The following is a 15,506-nucleotide window of genomic DNA, read 5'->3' as shown; positions in this document are numbered from 1 at the left end:
GCGGCCACCGTGGCTCCGGGAAGGGTGGGGCGGAACAGGGACGGGGCCAGGGCTTGGCTCGACTTGGTGCAGGGAGGGGCGGCGTGCTGGCGAGGCCGCCGGCAAGGGCGGGGCGGAGGAGCGGGCGAGGCCGCGGGGACTCGGCTCATGGCGGCAGCAGGTCAGGGCGTGGGCGGCGTGGGGGAGAAAGAGAAGGAAAAAAATGGAAAAGAGAAAGAGGCAGGGGTATTAAGGACATTTCACCGCTCTTCTCTATCCTCTAGACCCGGAAATGAATATTTTATTCGGTTCGGTGTCCACCAGCAAATTTGACAAAGAAGGAGAGTGTCTATCAGCAAAATGCTCTATTTTGCATGTCCAGCAGCAAATAGAGGTCATTTTCCAGTGTCCCGTAGCCAATTTTGCCATAAAAAATATACTTATTCTATTGATTCATCTAGTGGCTTTCACTAAGCATCACATATATTACTATCTTTTATACATATTTGATCGAGCATGAGATTCGTTGGCTCAACGAAAAAGCGAGGGCCACATTTTTTTTTGAGACAAAGAGAGCAATATACTACTACACCAGTAGTACAATGAGGCTGTTCGTTGGTTGGTTTCTGGACTGATAAGCCTAGCTGATGTTGGTTTGTTGTGAGAAGAAAACACTGTTGACTGGCTGATAAGCCCTGGCTGAAACCAACAAACAAACATGCTGAATTTACCACTCATTTCAAGTCTCCTTCAGTTACACCGGCTGTGTTTCGCCAGTGCTCCTACTACCTTGCCTCCACTAGACATTATTATTGTATTTCACATTTGTAAGGACACAGACAGTTTGTTCGTTGGTTGGTTTCTGGGCTGATAAATCCGGCTGGTACTGGTTTGTTGTGAGAGAAAAATACTATATCATAGCTGATAAGTTCTGACTGAAACCAACATACGAACAGGCTGAAAGAAGAAGAGAATCTAATCTAACACGGGAGGAGTACACAGTTAAGCAACTAACACGACATGCCTCTCCTAATCTATCTAACACGGTGCTATACCTAACTGTACGCCTCGTCTGCAGGCAGCATCCCCATTTCCGGCTGCCAATCCTTAATAATCTGGGTTTGTATTCGCGAATGCATACATATTGCTTGCCTTTAGGAATTGATGTGGACTACTAGTACGAACAAGAATGTTTTCCTTATCTTGATTATCTATTAATATATTATAAAGTGCGGGTGTACTACATTATGAATGATTAGTTTATCATATGAAAGGAGAGTCCTGAGGATGGAGACGGCAGCTCTGCGGGACACAGGTTGACATGTCCACCAGGCCGGCCCAGCCTACCCTCCAACCCTCTCGGAACCCATACGTGGGCCAGAGGGCCCTATTTTATGATCCTGAGGCCGGTTGACTGGGCCCTTAGGACTTAGCAGGAGGGAGCAGGCCCACTGACCCCATAAGGGCCTGTGTTTCAAACCGCTGTCTTTTCTGAGTCCCACAAGGTAATGGCGTCAAGGCATTGTTTGGATAGGGAGGACCGAAGCAAATGCGCTCCATCTTCTTTGGCAGACACCTGATGATGTGCATTGCGAGGCAATATGTAATTCAGAACACTGCCCTGCATAAGAACATCACCAGTCAGCTGCAATTAATTTTAAAAAGTTAACCTGTAGCAGCTTGCTGAGGACGATCACTATCAGGCAATTTATTTGAGAGATATTAGTTGCAGACTGACAGTATTAACAGCAGAGCAATACCTGCGATGTTTTTGACATTCAGTGCTCATCACCGAGGTTCTGCATCTCCAAATAACCCTCTCAGAGCTAGGCAGCGGACAGCATGTAACTATTGAATGTTAACACATTCATTAATTTTCCTTATAAGTAGTGTTAAAAGTCCACCCTGACATGAAAAAAGAGAGAGCAGCAGCAAAGCATCTGACATGAAGAAAAAAGAGACCAGCAACGCAGCAGCAAGGGCAAAGAACACATCATTGTTGTTTCAAAAATGTTTTCACTTTAATATCATATCATGTGCAAATAGCATCATCAGTAGCAATGAGACTTCAACCGCGGGCAGTCCCAGTCCCATCAGGAAGGGAAAAGGGTCCTCTGAAATTATAGCATTATATATAAGCTTGGCTTTAACCAAACGATATTTTACATACAGGATAAATAAATTCCTGCTCTGGTGTAATATGGTGCACAAGGTATTACATTACAACCAGATACTAATTTCAGATAAAAGAAGGAACCCAAAAAAAAAAAAACAAGTAGCCAAACAGGGCCTTATACTAAATGAAATGTCGATAACATAAAGTTTTGAAACGCAGCATGGCCATGTACCAGTACCATACATACCAACAACTGGTGAAGCCAGTGCTTAAAATATGTATGAAAAAAAAAATCAATGCAAGTTCTTAGCTCTATATAATAATAATCCAGGTCCCAATACAGGTATTGACAAACGTAACTGGCAGTTTCGGGGACTGCCATCGTATTGAATTTCCAGCTATTCTACATGAAAAGATGAATTTCCAGAAATTCTACAGGCAAAATCCCTATTTCCCTTGAATGGGTAAGCAAAAAAAAAGTATTAAAAAATACATCATGCATTTGTAGCAACAGCTCTTACTTCCACATCAACACGTACAAACAATAGGTTACAACAATCTTCTAGGGACGACGGTTAACATCCCAGGTTGGCATGTACGACCTAAACACAAGTAAACACCAAGTTAAAGAGCAGTATCAGACAATGTACTAAACAGATGTAGGCTTTAGTACACAACAACCCACACATACCATTTTATAGTTTCATGCATAAGTTTATCTTTCAGATAAACACCAGCGGCAGAGTAAAAGTTCTATTCCTGAGTTTGTTAAAGAAAAAAAAAGCTCTATTGCTGAGTCCATGGTTTAAAACGATATGTGTTTCTAAATTCTTAATTCCCTCTAAGGCTTCGCACGGGTAAGTCAGTATGAACAGGATTCAGACCCATCAATATGTAATTCTAGCTCGAAATAGGAATATTCGGCCAGGACCAAAACCATAAATAATGGCCTGGCTATGTGGTTGACTTGAGTATGTTAAGGATCCATCCACGTGTAGGGGTAGGCTTAAGCTAGGGAAGAGAGGCTCAATAGCAGATTTGTATTATGCGTTTTAGCTTTGTCATATATCATTTATTCTGAAAATGAGCATAATTAATTGTCAAAAACCAAGTTAGGAACTCTAATAAAACAGGCTCGTTTCAGAGGATTTAGAAAGTCAGGACTTCATACCTCACATACATTATACAGCTGAGAGACTGCCAATCTTTCCCATCTCATATGTATCAGCATAGTAGTACAACTTGATCTTATTTGACAAAGACAGTCCGGATGCCAAAGGAAGATTTCGCAAGTTTAAGTTCTCAAGCTCAGAAATGTCATCAACAAAGGCAGTGACATCACCAAGTAATCTAAAGATAACGCAGCGAGCATCCTGTTGTAGATCCGGGAAATCAAAATATAGTGGTGTATTCGCTTTTACTTCTGGTAAACGGTATTCCTCTACAACCAACTTGCCAGACTCCTGTACAAAATCACAAGCACAACAGAAATGTTTCATGCACACATACAAAATAGACACTGACAAAACTACAAGTACCAAACGGTCCAACCCTCAATCAACAGCATGTGGAAAATTATCATAGTTTGCAGCAAATCTCAAAAAGACCATCATCACATAGGTGAACTAACAATACTTTATTTTGTGGTCATTTGCCAGCTTTGAATACCACCACTATATATAAATGAAGTTTTGAAGACAGTTCAGTTGGACATTCCACTAATTACTACTAATAACAAGGAAAAAAACAAATTTTGCAAAATGCAGAACTGTCTGCGATGCAGGCCTTACTCGACAAAACTAGGTCACATGACTACCTGGACCCATTCCATTGTAATTTGAACCGTTCAGGGACAAGCATTAAAGGAGATCTCAAGAAGCATAAAATAACCAACCATAGCCACCAAAGTAAGAGAATTTTGAAGAGTGACAGTGGCCTATTACCTTAACAACTGTGACCTGTATATAAAGAATTGCTGGATTTACAAATCTATCCTCCATTCGTGTCAATGAAAACTTCCTCATGTCCAATTCTGATGAGGAAGGTGAATGGGTCACACGAGGTCTTATAACATTGAAAAAATCAAGCCGGAATCCAGCTATTCCAGGTGAATTAGCTAAGGGATATTGCTCAAGAACAAGATCATTATCTCTCAGCCTCTCAGCTTCAACTGGAATCTGGAAAATAAAGAAGAAAAGTTTCAGTCACAGCTAGAATGCAAAGCTCAAAACTGTCAGCAAAAGACATAGGGTTTACCCTAAATCTCCCCAAGGGTGGTGATCTGTCTAAATAACTTTTCATTCTCATTATTCCCCCTGACGTGTCAGGCCCCACCTCCTTTCTCAAAGAACTGCCAAAAACAACAATTCTTTTTGCATGGATAAATGAATTCTGTGGATTGGTTGGCTTCGATTCATAAACTGAGCTATCATCCAATGATAGAAGATTAAACTCCTCACTAAACTTGGTTGAACGAGAACCATTATGGGGAAGTGTCATTTTTATTGAAATTATACGACAACGGATGGGATTTGGGAAGTGAAATTTAATGTGTCTTGGTCCTTCACTCAATCTACTAGATTTTTCAGGTCCACAAAGCTGTGGAGATGAAGATATTATATCCTGTACATCCCACTTTCCTATGAATGTACGATCTTCTCGGTGTATTTTATTACTCGCCCATATCTCTACCTGCACAAGCAGCATGATTATTAGAATACAAAGCAAACAAGTTAAAAAATGCATCCAAGGAACAGAAGAAATGAAAACAGCTCAACAGGCTAGATTGTTATGCATAGATAGAGCTATGACAGAATATGGAGACAATGTTTTGCAGGAAAATGCACTAAAAGAACACAGAAAGCTAAGATAGCTCAGTGGGCTAGTTCAAATGATCCACTAGTTGTGCATAGATAGCTAACTCTGCAGTATATATGAAAAAGAAAGAGTTAAATGCACCGTAGGTCCATTAACTTTTGGTGACTTTTCGTGGTGTATGATCCAAGTCCATCAACTTTCAAACTGCATTTTTGGATCCATTAACTTTTGGTGGTGTGTCATCCAGGTCCATCAACTTTTAAATTGCATTTTTGGGCCCCTAAACTTTTTAACTGGTTCACCGTAGGTCCGTACCCCTTCGTTTAGCGAATAGATCTGACATGGCACGCCAAAAAAGCAGCCACCGTGGCCGGTCAACCAAACATAAAATCCAGTCTAATCTACTCGGTACAAAGCCGAAGGCCACACGAATAGGCACGTAGGTCACCTGACCCAAACAAAACTCGGACTCCACCAGCCCAACTAGGACCGATTGACCCTGAGTCCCTGATTCAGCTAACATGCATGGCACGTCCAAACGCAGCCACCAATTTGATTCATGTACATAGGTGCACGCAGGCACTAAAAGCTAGATGCTAGATAAAAGATTGTGTATCACAACTGGATAGGAAACTAATGCATGGAAATAATAAAATACTACGGCAAGGATGCTAATCACATTGGGAAAATTCCATTGATGATCTCCACCTCTTTAGAATTAGTACTGATGTATCTTGTTGGCTTCATTTTCTCCTCCTTTCCACGCAATAAGGCACCTCTATAAAATATCTTTGATGACAGTCCAGCAGTTGTCAATTTCTCCATGTCCACAATATATTTATCCTTAAAAATAATAGTCCCAAATTTAAGACCAGAGAATATTAACGAATTACCAGCTGCTACATTTGAATTATTGCTAGACAAGTCTCTATGAACATCTTGAGGAGCTATGCACTCATCACCTACTCCACGGTGTCTGTTATTTGGCGTGCCATGTCAGATCTATTAGCTAAACGAAGGGGTATGGACCTACGGTGAACCAGTTAAAAAGTTTAGGGACCCAAAAATACAATTTGAAAGTTGATGGACCTGGATAACACACCACCAAAAGTTAATGGGCCCAAAAACGCAGTTTGAAAGTTGATGGACCTGGATGACACACCACCAAAAGTTAATAGACCCAAAAATGCAGTTTGAAAGTTGATGGACCTACATGACACATCACCAAAAGTTAATGGACCTACGGTGCATTTAACTCAAAAAGAAATCTTGCAGTTCTTGCACATTGCGCTAACTCCAGACAAAGATTATGCCAACAAGATATATTTGCTTTTCATAGCAACACTGTATGTACAGAAAGATAGGTGACCGACACAAAATTATGAAGCCACAATCATCATACAGCTGCTAAAACAAGTTATAGTAAATCGAATCGCAAAGGGCATAAGTTGTCAGCTATAAAATCCTGTGTGTCCATGCATGTGTCCAGGTTCATGGTGTCTAGCTGCAGTCTTTAGTACTAGCAGATTTTCAGCTAGTAGCTAAGGAATGATCATAGGAGTTATGAATGCAGTAATTAGGATGATATCATGGGCAGGTTTATCAGCTATATATATGAGAAAATGGTGAGGGCTGAGAGAGCCGCATCAACCAAAAGAGAGATAGAGGGAGTGAATTTTCCTAGTGTGTTTGTGAAAAACACTGAAGAGGGAATGATTTCCTAGTGTGTGTTTATGATAAACAATGAAGATAGAGGGAGTGATATCCTAGTGCGTTTGTGATAAACACTGAAGACAGAGGGAGTGATTTCCTAGTGTGTGTTTGTGATAAACACTGAAGAAAGGAGAGGGAGTGATTTCCAACATAAGTTCTTTGCATTCTTGGAAATAAGTGGGCTAGAGCATGAGGCATCTCTCAAGACATACAATTATGTAGATGAAGATAGTATTTTTCATATTGCTTCCCTTGTTAAAATGTAGCATGCTCAAGCTGTCAAGGATACAGCTGTACTGAAATGTTTTCCTTCTCTTGCTCAGGAAGAACACATATTCAATCAAGTTATGTGATTTTATGATTAAAAAATATGATTTCATTAACTCCGGTAAATGAAGGGCAGGCCTGGTGCAAGCGGTAGAGTCTTACCGCCTGTGACCGGAAGGTCCCGGGTTCGAGTCGCGGTCTCCTCGCATTGCATAGGCGAGGGTAAGGCTTGCCACTGACACCCTTCCCCAGACCCCGCACAGAGCGGGAGCTCTCTGCACTGGGTACGCCCTTTATTAACTCCAGTAAATATCCTTCTTTGTTCTCAATCATTAACCGTGTGTTTGGATGGAGGGACGAGGTGGGATGGAACGGGACGGTCCTAGGACGACTGATATTTGGTTGGGAGTCTCCCGGGAGCGAGGACGTCCCACTCGGGAATATTCGCATGAGATTCGGGTTCACTCCGTCACCTCAGATTTCTCGGACGGGGGCCGTCCCAAGTGGGACGAGGCGCTCGCTGGCCGGCGTGGAAGAAGAGAGGAGAAGGTGAGCAGAGGAGGGGCAAGGTCCGGCCACGGCTAGCCTCAGGCGCCGCCGCTGCTGCGCGGGTGAGCTCCGGCCTCGCGGCCGCGCGGGCGAGTTACGGCCCCGCCGGTGCTGAAGAAGAGGTCGAGGGTTTCCATGGGAGCGGCCACCGGTGCTGAAAAAGAGGGCGGTGAGGCTCCAGTCGCGGCCACGGGCGAGGGATCCGGTCGCCGGAGGGCAGCGGCGTGAGGGTTTCGCGCGAGCGGCGTCAGCGGCGCGAGGCTCCGCGCACAGGCGGCGACGCGAGGCTCGGACGCGGGCGGCGGCGCGAGGCTCCGCGCGGGCGGGCCGAGCGCTAGGAGGCAGGAGCTAGGCGGCGGCGGCGCGGAGTGCTGCGCGCGGGCGGGACCTCTGTCTCTGTGCGGTTGGGGACGATGGAGATAAGGGAGAAGAAAGAAAAAGAAAAAAACTGATAAGTGGGCCCCATATGTCAGCAGCTCATCCCACTTTTATTGTCTCTCAACCAAACAAAAAATGGGTCGGTCCTATTTTCCCTCAACCAAACAAAAAATGGACTCGTCCCGTCCCACAAAACAGAGGTAGGACCATCCCACCCCACCTTGTCTCTCAACCAAACGCTACCTAAGAAAATGGAAATGAAAGATATACCCATAGTTCTGTATATATAGTATATTAAGTATGCCTGGCTAACATTGTCCGTACTGATTTTATAGGTACTGATTTTATAGATAAAAATAAGGATAGCATGATGAAGGAAAAGAAAGTAAAGTAGCCTATCTTACAATTGGGCAGTCAGATGTCGAGTACCCACAAGAACTGACAATTATAGCAACTCCTGCAACATCTGATAAACCACCAAGAACAATTGAGAACTCCACTGAAGTGTTATCTTGCGGAGCTTTCCAGTAAGACTTGTACTCTCCAGTACCAAAAGGTGCCAGTAACGAAAGCAGTGGTTCAGAGTCATTGGCAGTTTCAACCTGAGTATAGAGCATAAGGCATGATCAAAGCATTATCTATGGTAAAAGCAAACTTCATAGAAGAAAAAGATAAAGGGGGGAGGGATCTTAAAAAGAAGATGTTATCACAAGGCCAAGTTTATTCACTGCTTTTCCATGGTCCATGGATCAATAGTCTTGCAAATACATCAGAGTGTATGAACAACACAGGGCAACAAATCATGCAGGAGTGCAATTTATGATGACTTGGTACGAAGTCGAGAAATACCATTTGTAAAAAGTTTGCATATGGAAATTCTGCAAGGGATTCTTCACCATCAAGGATCTGCTTCAATTGTCTCTGACCAAATTGAATACTTTGAGATAAATCAGATGCTTTCCTGTACTCCAGTTGGCAGACCTGATTCACAGCACTCAGTGCCGCTTTCTCTGAACGATCTTTTCTGCGCAAACTATGAAGAACCCGGACATAATCCACATACAATGCACGTTTGATAATTTCACTGCAGCATGATTTGCACACAAAACTATCTGCGAGTGCTGAATAGCCACCACTTTGACTCCCACCATAAATCTTCAACTCCCTGTAGGTGTTAAGCAAAAGGAAGGCCCCTTTCCCAGCACAGCAAGCTTTGCAAACTGTCCTTTCACACCGAAAACATTCCACAAATACTGATTGGTTTTCTCTAGTGGCTAAAGCTTGTGATGAAGACAGAGCATGGACTTCACATGCCCCACCATAGCAGGACTCATCATTTTCACTGATGTTCCAAAAGTCTATAGCATGTTCACTGCCCTTTTCGAGCCCTATTGAAGCATTAACACGATCCTCAAGGACTGTATGGCCCAGCAGTGCCAGATTATCAGCTAAGCTGGATAACTTCAATAGGTAAGAATAATCGACTGAACGGTTTGGATCCAATGTGGCAGAAATTACACCAATTGATAACAATGCCTGGTCCCTTTCAGCGGCAGAAAGACCAAGACGGAGACGCTTTATTTCAAGCTTCATCATTTGCTCAAAGTCAAGATCCTTTCCCTGGAAAGATGAATATAGTTTAATAATGTATTTTGGGTTTAAATTCATAAATAGGTCAACTTTTGTTCCTTCATTATTATTATTTTTCAGAATAAGCAAGTATGTATTGAAAAGCAAAGGAAGTAATAATGCCAGAGCTCTAAACATATGTAACCTGAATAGACCTAAAGATTCAGATAATCTGTCATAAATTGAAACCTGTCTTTGTTAAGGGAAAGAAGGGTTCAGTAGTGTTGCTACTAGAAACTTCAAACTAAACCTGTCTTTGTTAGGGGAAAAAAAGGGTTCAGTAGTCTTCCTACTAGAAACTTCAAACTAGAACGGTAGAACCATCTTGCCCATTTATCTGAACAAAGAAGCAATTCAATATTTTACTGGCAACTTCAGGATAAGGTCAATTTCAAAGTATTTTTTAAGGAATGCTCAACAAAGATTCAAGAAAGTATACTAAGAACAGAACATACAGGAATAGAATAAAAGAAGATGAAATTTTCACAAATGAATACCTTATTATAGCCAGAAAGGGATTCAAAAAAATTAAGATAAAGCTGTGTGCTGCCACATTCTTCAACCTGCTTATTCACTTTAGGAACAGGCACTTCCAATGCAGGGGCAAAAGGATTAACATCAAATCCATCATCTAACAAGTTTGTTTGTTCTCCATTGCCAAAAGTATTTTCAGTTATATGTGGCTCCGACATGTCAAAATCACCTGTGAGATAATCCAACAAATTTTCCGAACCACCTGTTTGAACTGATGATGAACTTTTTGTGTAAGACCCATCAATGCCATGAGAATCATTCCCAGGCATGGAAGAATTTCCAAAAGACTTGGAACCTAGATCACAGTGAACAATTGATGATTTTTTATTGAGAAACTCCATAAATTCAGGAGCATGTTCACTATTGGTTAACATGTCTGCCCATGGAAGAGAAACTCCAAGTACTTCAATCTGTTAAAGAAATTTATACAACTCATCAAGAAAAAAGATAGACAAATGGTCAAAGCCAAAAGTAACTTTTTAAAAGCATCTCAATTTAGAGAATTCATCGATTTTACCTCACCAAGAGTAATGGGTGTTCTTGATACAGCAGATGGATGAAAAGATAATGCAACAACTCGATTCAAAAAGTTTAGTTCTCCTTCTAGCTCTTCAAAGTCGTATAACAAAGGAAGATAGGAGCTCTCTTGAACATTGGGCCTAGCACTTTTCCCTGTAACAGCCAAGTCCTCTGGATCAATTCTCCCAGTGACTGGAATCAGTAAATTTGTCCCATTCAAGCACTGTGGAATGCAAGCACCCTACACAAGTAATTTCCCAATTAATATTCATTAAACAATACAAAACGAAGCAATAACCAATTTTAAATCAACAATACCTAAACATGATGAGGATAGGATTATGAACCTAACCAAAATCCAGGTCAAACTCAGTAAATGTGGTTAGCTAATCTCATCTCAGCCAAAGTAATCAGCATACAGTTCAGCATTGGTTCTGAATCAGGCAAATTTTCATGGTCTTAAAGTCAGAGTTAATGCACATGAAGCTCAATTTTAGCAAGGACAGCAATTTTTGTGTCTGCACCTCTGGGGTCTTGACTTTGGGTACACTGTTGTCAGTTCATCAAGCCAAATCTTAAAAGTATGGAAACTAAATTGGTATTTGCAAAGAAACATGATGAAACAGCTGGAGCAAAAGAAAAAGATATTATAATAAAACCAGTGAGGTAAGATAGAGACAAGGACCTCAACCACGAGTTTGAGGGAGTCTATGCTTGAGCCAACTCTAACATCTACGGTTGCTGGATATGAAGAATCTTCAGCACCGTGGGAGACAGTAAGAAGCAGTTGACAAACATGACAAGGTTCCCCAAGGTATATAAAAAGTTCAACATAGTCTGCACCTTGCTGACACACCTGCATGCACAAGAGTCTTTAACATGCTATGTGAAAAAAGCATCACGGCAATAATTAAATAAACCAGAAAACTATCAGGAAGACTCTTCCAGATGCATCAAGAAGAGTCTTTAAGGAAGAACTATACCCAAATAAGATCCTTCCTTTTGAAGCTGAGAAGACTAGAACCACCATCAGTCATTGGGGTGATACTAGGAACTGGTTTCAACATGCATCCAGACGGCCTTGATAGCACCTGAATTGTCAATATCAAGAATGTTATCACAAAAAAAAGTATAATATAAATAATATAATACTGCATCAAGACCAATAATATCAGTTTGCAAGAGATACACTGATAATGAGTAAGTTTACCTACTTTGAGAGGGAACATAGGGATGGACGGGAGATGCTTATATAGCCTCAATCCAAGGAACATCTCTAACTGCTTTTGACGGGAACTATCATTCACAAAATTTTGGTACCTTCTTTGCACCGTAATCCTCACATTCTGAACAGCTGAGAATTTACTAAACTTTCCAGTTTCCTCCTTGAATATGTTCAGAATCTCACTGTGCATAGCTTTTGAGCCAGTGTACAACGTAGCATGGATATCGCCAGCCAAAAGAAAAAGTTCAGCAAGGTGGTTCACTGGAGCAAGCATTGTTGAGCCTTTGAACTGATCAAATGTCATATCAAATCTCTTCCAAGGCTTCTGTGGAGCCTCCTGGCATGGATGTTCCCATGTGGTAGTACGTGTATTATGATCGATATAAAATGATTTCCCTGTTACTGAGTCAAAGCGCTCCTCCCATCCAGGGGGCAAAGAACGAGTGTTTCTACCATCATATTCAGAATATCTACTTGATAACCCAAACATTGCATCTATGTCAAGCGAGATGTTCAATCGACTACACTGTTCAACAAAAACTTGAAGTGCACCAAAGTAACTAGCAGCATTGGTTCGATCAAGAGAGTCTGCACAATTGAATCGTATCACCCCATTTTGAATAGACTCCATGCAAAACCTGCCATTTACATCATCATTGCAGATAACTGATCCTTTACATTCACTAAGCTGCTGCCTTACATCATAGTAATTCCCTTCACTGAAGCCAATGACCATTGTAGGTGCTTTAAGATGCCTCCATAGGCCCTCAACTGTCTGCTGCTGCCCTTTTAACTTCACAGTGGCATGCCAGTCATAATTTATCAACTGAATCCACGTGCTTCCCAGCTTTCCAGTAGAGTTCATGTACCGTATAGATTCTTTGAAATGATCAACAAGAACTGACTCTGTTTTTCCTTCGCCGTATCTTAGCAAGTTAACACAAATAACAGGAACCCTTCCAGATTTCTTTTGCCTGGACACATTCGCTTCAGATGATTTATTCCCGTATCTTCTGCCCAACCGTTGGTAGTATTGTAAGCTTCCGTTGTAAGGATCATTTGCAACATAAATTTCAGCTTCTACTGACACCGCATTTTTTATTTCTGCACCCCACCATATTGGTATAGTTCCACGCCGCCAGATATACGAGCTAAAAGGGACACACTGTCCACCCTTGCGTGGAACCCAAACCAGTTGCTCGCATTCAACCTCATTGCCTGTGCCTGAACATGCATTCAGTCCACGGGCCAAATAGCGGGTTCCAGGGTGCAGTCGACTACGGCGTGCAATAAGGGCGACTAACCCACCTTGCTGCTCAGCACCTCCAAAGTTCCGGCACTCAGCAAACCCCTGCAGAAGAATGACGCAGTGTCCTGGCAAGCCAATGTCCTTAAAAGGCTTCGACAGACACTCGTTCCAAACAAATTCCTCATCTGGTTCCCGTAGTGTCATAGGACTCGGGAAGGGCCTGGTAACATCCCTTGTCTCACAAAAGAAGTGCTTGCCATCAATGTCGAGATCGGCCAAGTCACGTATATTCTTCTGCTCTCCAGTTCCCTGGGGTTGAGGATTCTGCAGCTGGATCTTTATCCACTGGCTCTCTGCCACTGTGTATATGCACCCACCTCCTGGCAGATTGGGGACGGACGCGCTCAGCTGCGTCGCAACCAGAAGCAGAGCGGAGCTTCCTAACACTGCATATCCCAGCAGTGCCTTGGCATATGTGGTGCTCTTGGATAGAACCCTTGACCCGTCCGTGATGTAGTTGAGAGCCGCTGCCTCGGAATCAAAGACGTCCTCCCCATGCTTCCCCAGGTAGCGCAGGGCACCGGTGGTCGGATCGACGTATACGACCTGGGTATCTCTCCTCGTTGACAAGCTGATGACAATGTACACTTCGGTCGTCTCCAGGACGACGACCACCACCGATGTGTGCATCTGCGATTTCTGGAGAAATGGACTGATCAGATTCGGATCCACATGATAATTTTGCAAAGCAATCGAAGTTAGTAGGCATAATACATACATGCATATACACCTGTCTGCAATTAGATTCAGATCCGATTATGAGTAGTATGTTAGGGTTTGGGCGCACGGCTTCGCACAGCAGGAAGGGAGGACCAAGGGGAGGGAATGAATACCTGGTGTCCTGGTGGTGCTCGTCGCGGGCCAAGGTGGCGAGTGGCGGAGTAGGACAGCAGCGACGGTCGCGGGGACACCGGGGCTGCAGAGGGCGGACGCTGGGCCCCAGGTGGTGCTCGACCGGGCGCAGTCTCCTCTCCAGGTTGCGGCGCGGCGCGGCGAGGCGAGCGGACGGAGGAGACCGATCGGGATCGAGATCCACAGTGACTTTACTGAGGCATAAGTTAGGACGTAACTTTCCCATACACATCCGCCGTCCAACTCCGATCGAAGCATCCAGGTAATCCAAGGCCTCTAGAATTTGTGCTCTTTTTTTTCATCCAAAAAAGCAATAGGAAGTAGGAGCGGAAGCCCGGAGTCTCCGGTTTTGCTCGCGGGTGCGCTTCCCTGCACCTCCGTGACGGTCGCGCTCGCTCACCTCGCTCCAGGCGCCCACGCCGCCCTCTGCACCAACCGCGAGCTCGCCAAGTCGCCCTCCGCGCTTGCCACGCCCAGGCCCGCGGCGTCCGCACACGCTCGCAGTGGCACTGCCCGCGAGCTCCCGCGTTGTCTTCACGGGAGAGAAGCCAAACCAAGGCTGAAAATGGCTGAAAGCCCTTTGATCTCGCGTCGACGGTGGAGATGCAGGCACCATCAAAGTCTTCCATTGCCCCAGCAAACTGGTGAGCCTGCAGAGTGACAAGTTATAAGTTGGATACGTGAGTAACTTGAACGTCGTATACTTGTATGCTACAAAACAGAGTAGCTCCACGGTGTTAGGAAATTATGGCTGATAGGAATCATATCATCAACAAATGGAGTACCCCCCTCAGCCCCCCCCCCCCCCCCCCCCCCCCCCCCCCTCCAAAACACCCACCCACACCCAAAAAAAAAAAAAAATCTGCTCGCAATATTTCGCTCTATTACATCTCTGACTCGAAACAGCATTTTCCTGATTAACTGATCAAAGTCAGATGTGCTAGTTGTTAGAACAATACATTTCTTGGCATGATACGGCTCCATTAGATCGTATTACATCTCCCTCTTCTTGTCCGTTTCTTGATTCCTCGCATACACACCTCATCTCGGTCGACCTGACGATTGACATACTTGGGTGTAATGGCTCCTGGCAGAACAGCTATTAGACTAACTAATTCAGCATACCACTTGAACAAATGATAGTAGAAAAATAATGGGATCAAAGTTTTCGGAAACATGATAGTGGGAGAAACTAAATTTATAAAACCAGAACAAGCGATTAGTTCCTGTAGTTATGAATGAACTGTGTCTGTAGATCTATCTTGAAATTAGGAAGGCTTAGTTGACATAACTGCGACACAATATCGAAACCTGATTTCTTGGTGAGTGGTGGAACCTAAGATCAGTAACAAAACCATACGAGAGTGTAAATGCAGAAGTTTATTGAAGGCAGAGAAGTTTCAGCAGGTAAGAATGAAAGATGAAGATGCCTATTTGCCTTTGATACCACACTGACAAACATGAACTATTGGTAAATGGCATAATAATAACTCTAAACAAAAAGCAGACATCTGCACTCTGCTGGTGGGCCAGTAGATGTTCACTAACCTACAGATAAGTTGATGACTCCAACCGGACGATTCTACCGCGCCCTTTATGAGCTGTGTTTGTACATGGTG

At 43.4% G+C, this 15,506-nt stretch overlaps 1 protein-coding gene across 4 annotated transcripts; it reads right to left on the bottom strand.

Annotated features, from left to right (window-relative positions):
* Window positions 1-1,239: 1,239 nt before the first annotated feature.
* Window positions 1,240-14,051, bottom strand: LOC136468111 (probable phosphoinositide phosphatase SAC9). Of its 4 annotated transcripts, XR_010761671.1 has the most exons (13): window positions 13,869-14,051; window positions 11,716-13,665; window positions 11,485-11,592; window positions 11,187-11,357; window positions 10,500-10,742; window positions 9,946-10,392; window positions 8,669-9,439; window positions 8,224-8,421; window positions 4,352-4,786; window positions 4,039-4,272; window positions 3,267-3,558; window positions 1,740-2,697; window positions 1,240-1,600 (listed from the first exon to the last, which is right to left on the bottom strand). XR_010761671.1 is itself a non-coding variant. In XM_066466982.1 (12 exons), exons 2-11 carry the CDS (start codon window positions 13,663-13,665, stop codon window positions 3,277-3,279), a joined length of 4,839 nt encoding a protein of 1,612 aa, XP_066323079.1. In that variant the 5' UTR covers window positions 13,666-13,674; window positions 13,869-14,051; the 3' UTR covers window positions 1,848-2,697; window positions 3,267-3,276. The 4 variants fall into 4 exon arrangements, 3 of the variants coding, with proteins under 3 accessions (XP_066323079.1, XP_066323077.1, XP_066323078.1); XM_066466982.1 differs by lacking the exon at window positions 1,240-1,600 and having other exon boundaries at window positions 1,848-2,697; window positions 11,716-13,674; XM_066466980.1 differs by lacking the exons at window positions 1,240-1,600; window positions 13,869-14,051 and adding an exon at window positions 13,754-13,854 and having other exon boundaries at window positions 1,849-2,697; window positions 11,716-13,674.
* Window positions 14,052-15,506: the final 1,455 nt, after the last annotated feature.

The sequence above is a fragment of the Miscanthus floridulus genome, chromosome 7 (genome assembly GCF_019320115.1).
Source record: "Miscanthus floridulus cultivar M001 chromosome 7, ASM1932011v1, whole genome shotgun sequence".
In the NCBI taxonomy this organism is placed as follows: domain Eukaryota; kingdom Viridiplantae; phylum Streptophyta; class Magnoliopsida; order Poales; family Poaceae; genus Miscanthus; species Miscanthus floridulus.
The sequence above is the reverse complement of the archived record's forward strand: the minus strand, read 5'-3'. Positions and strand labels throughout refer to the sequence as shown.

Excerpts from the sequence above, each read along its gene's own strand:
- LOC136468111 (XM_066466980.1), bottom strand. Across the intron at positions 11,358-11,484 it reads AAAGGAAGGATCTTATTTGG|GTGTGTCAGCAAGGTGCAGA; the intron begins GTATAGTTCTTC and ends TTGTGCATGCAG. Across the intron at positions 10,743-11,186 it reads CCCTCAAACTCGTGGTTGAG|GGTGCTTGCATTCCACAGTG; the intron begins GTCCTTGTCTCT and ends TTACTTGTGTAG.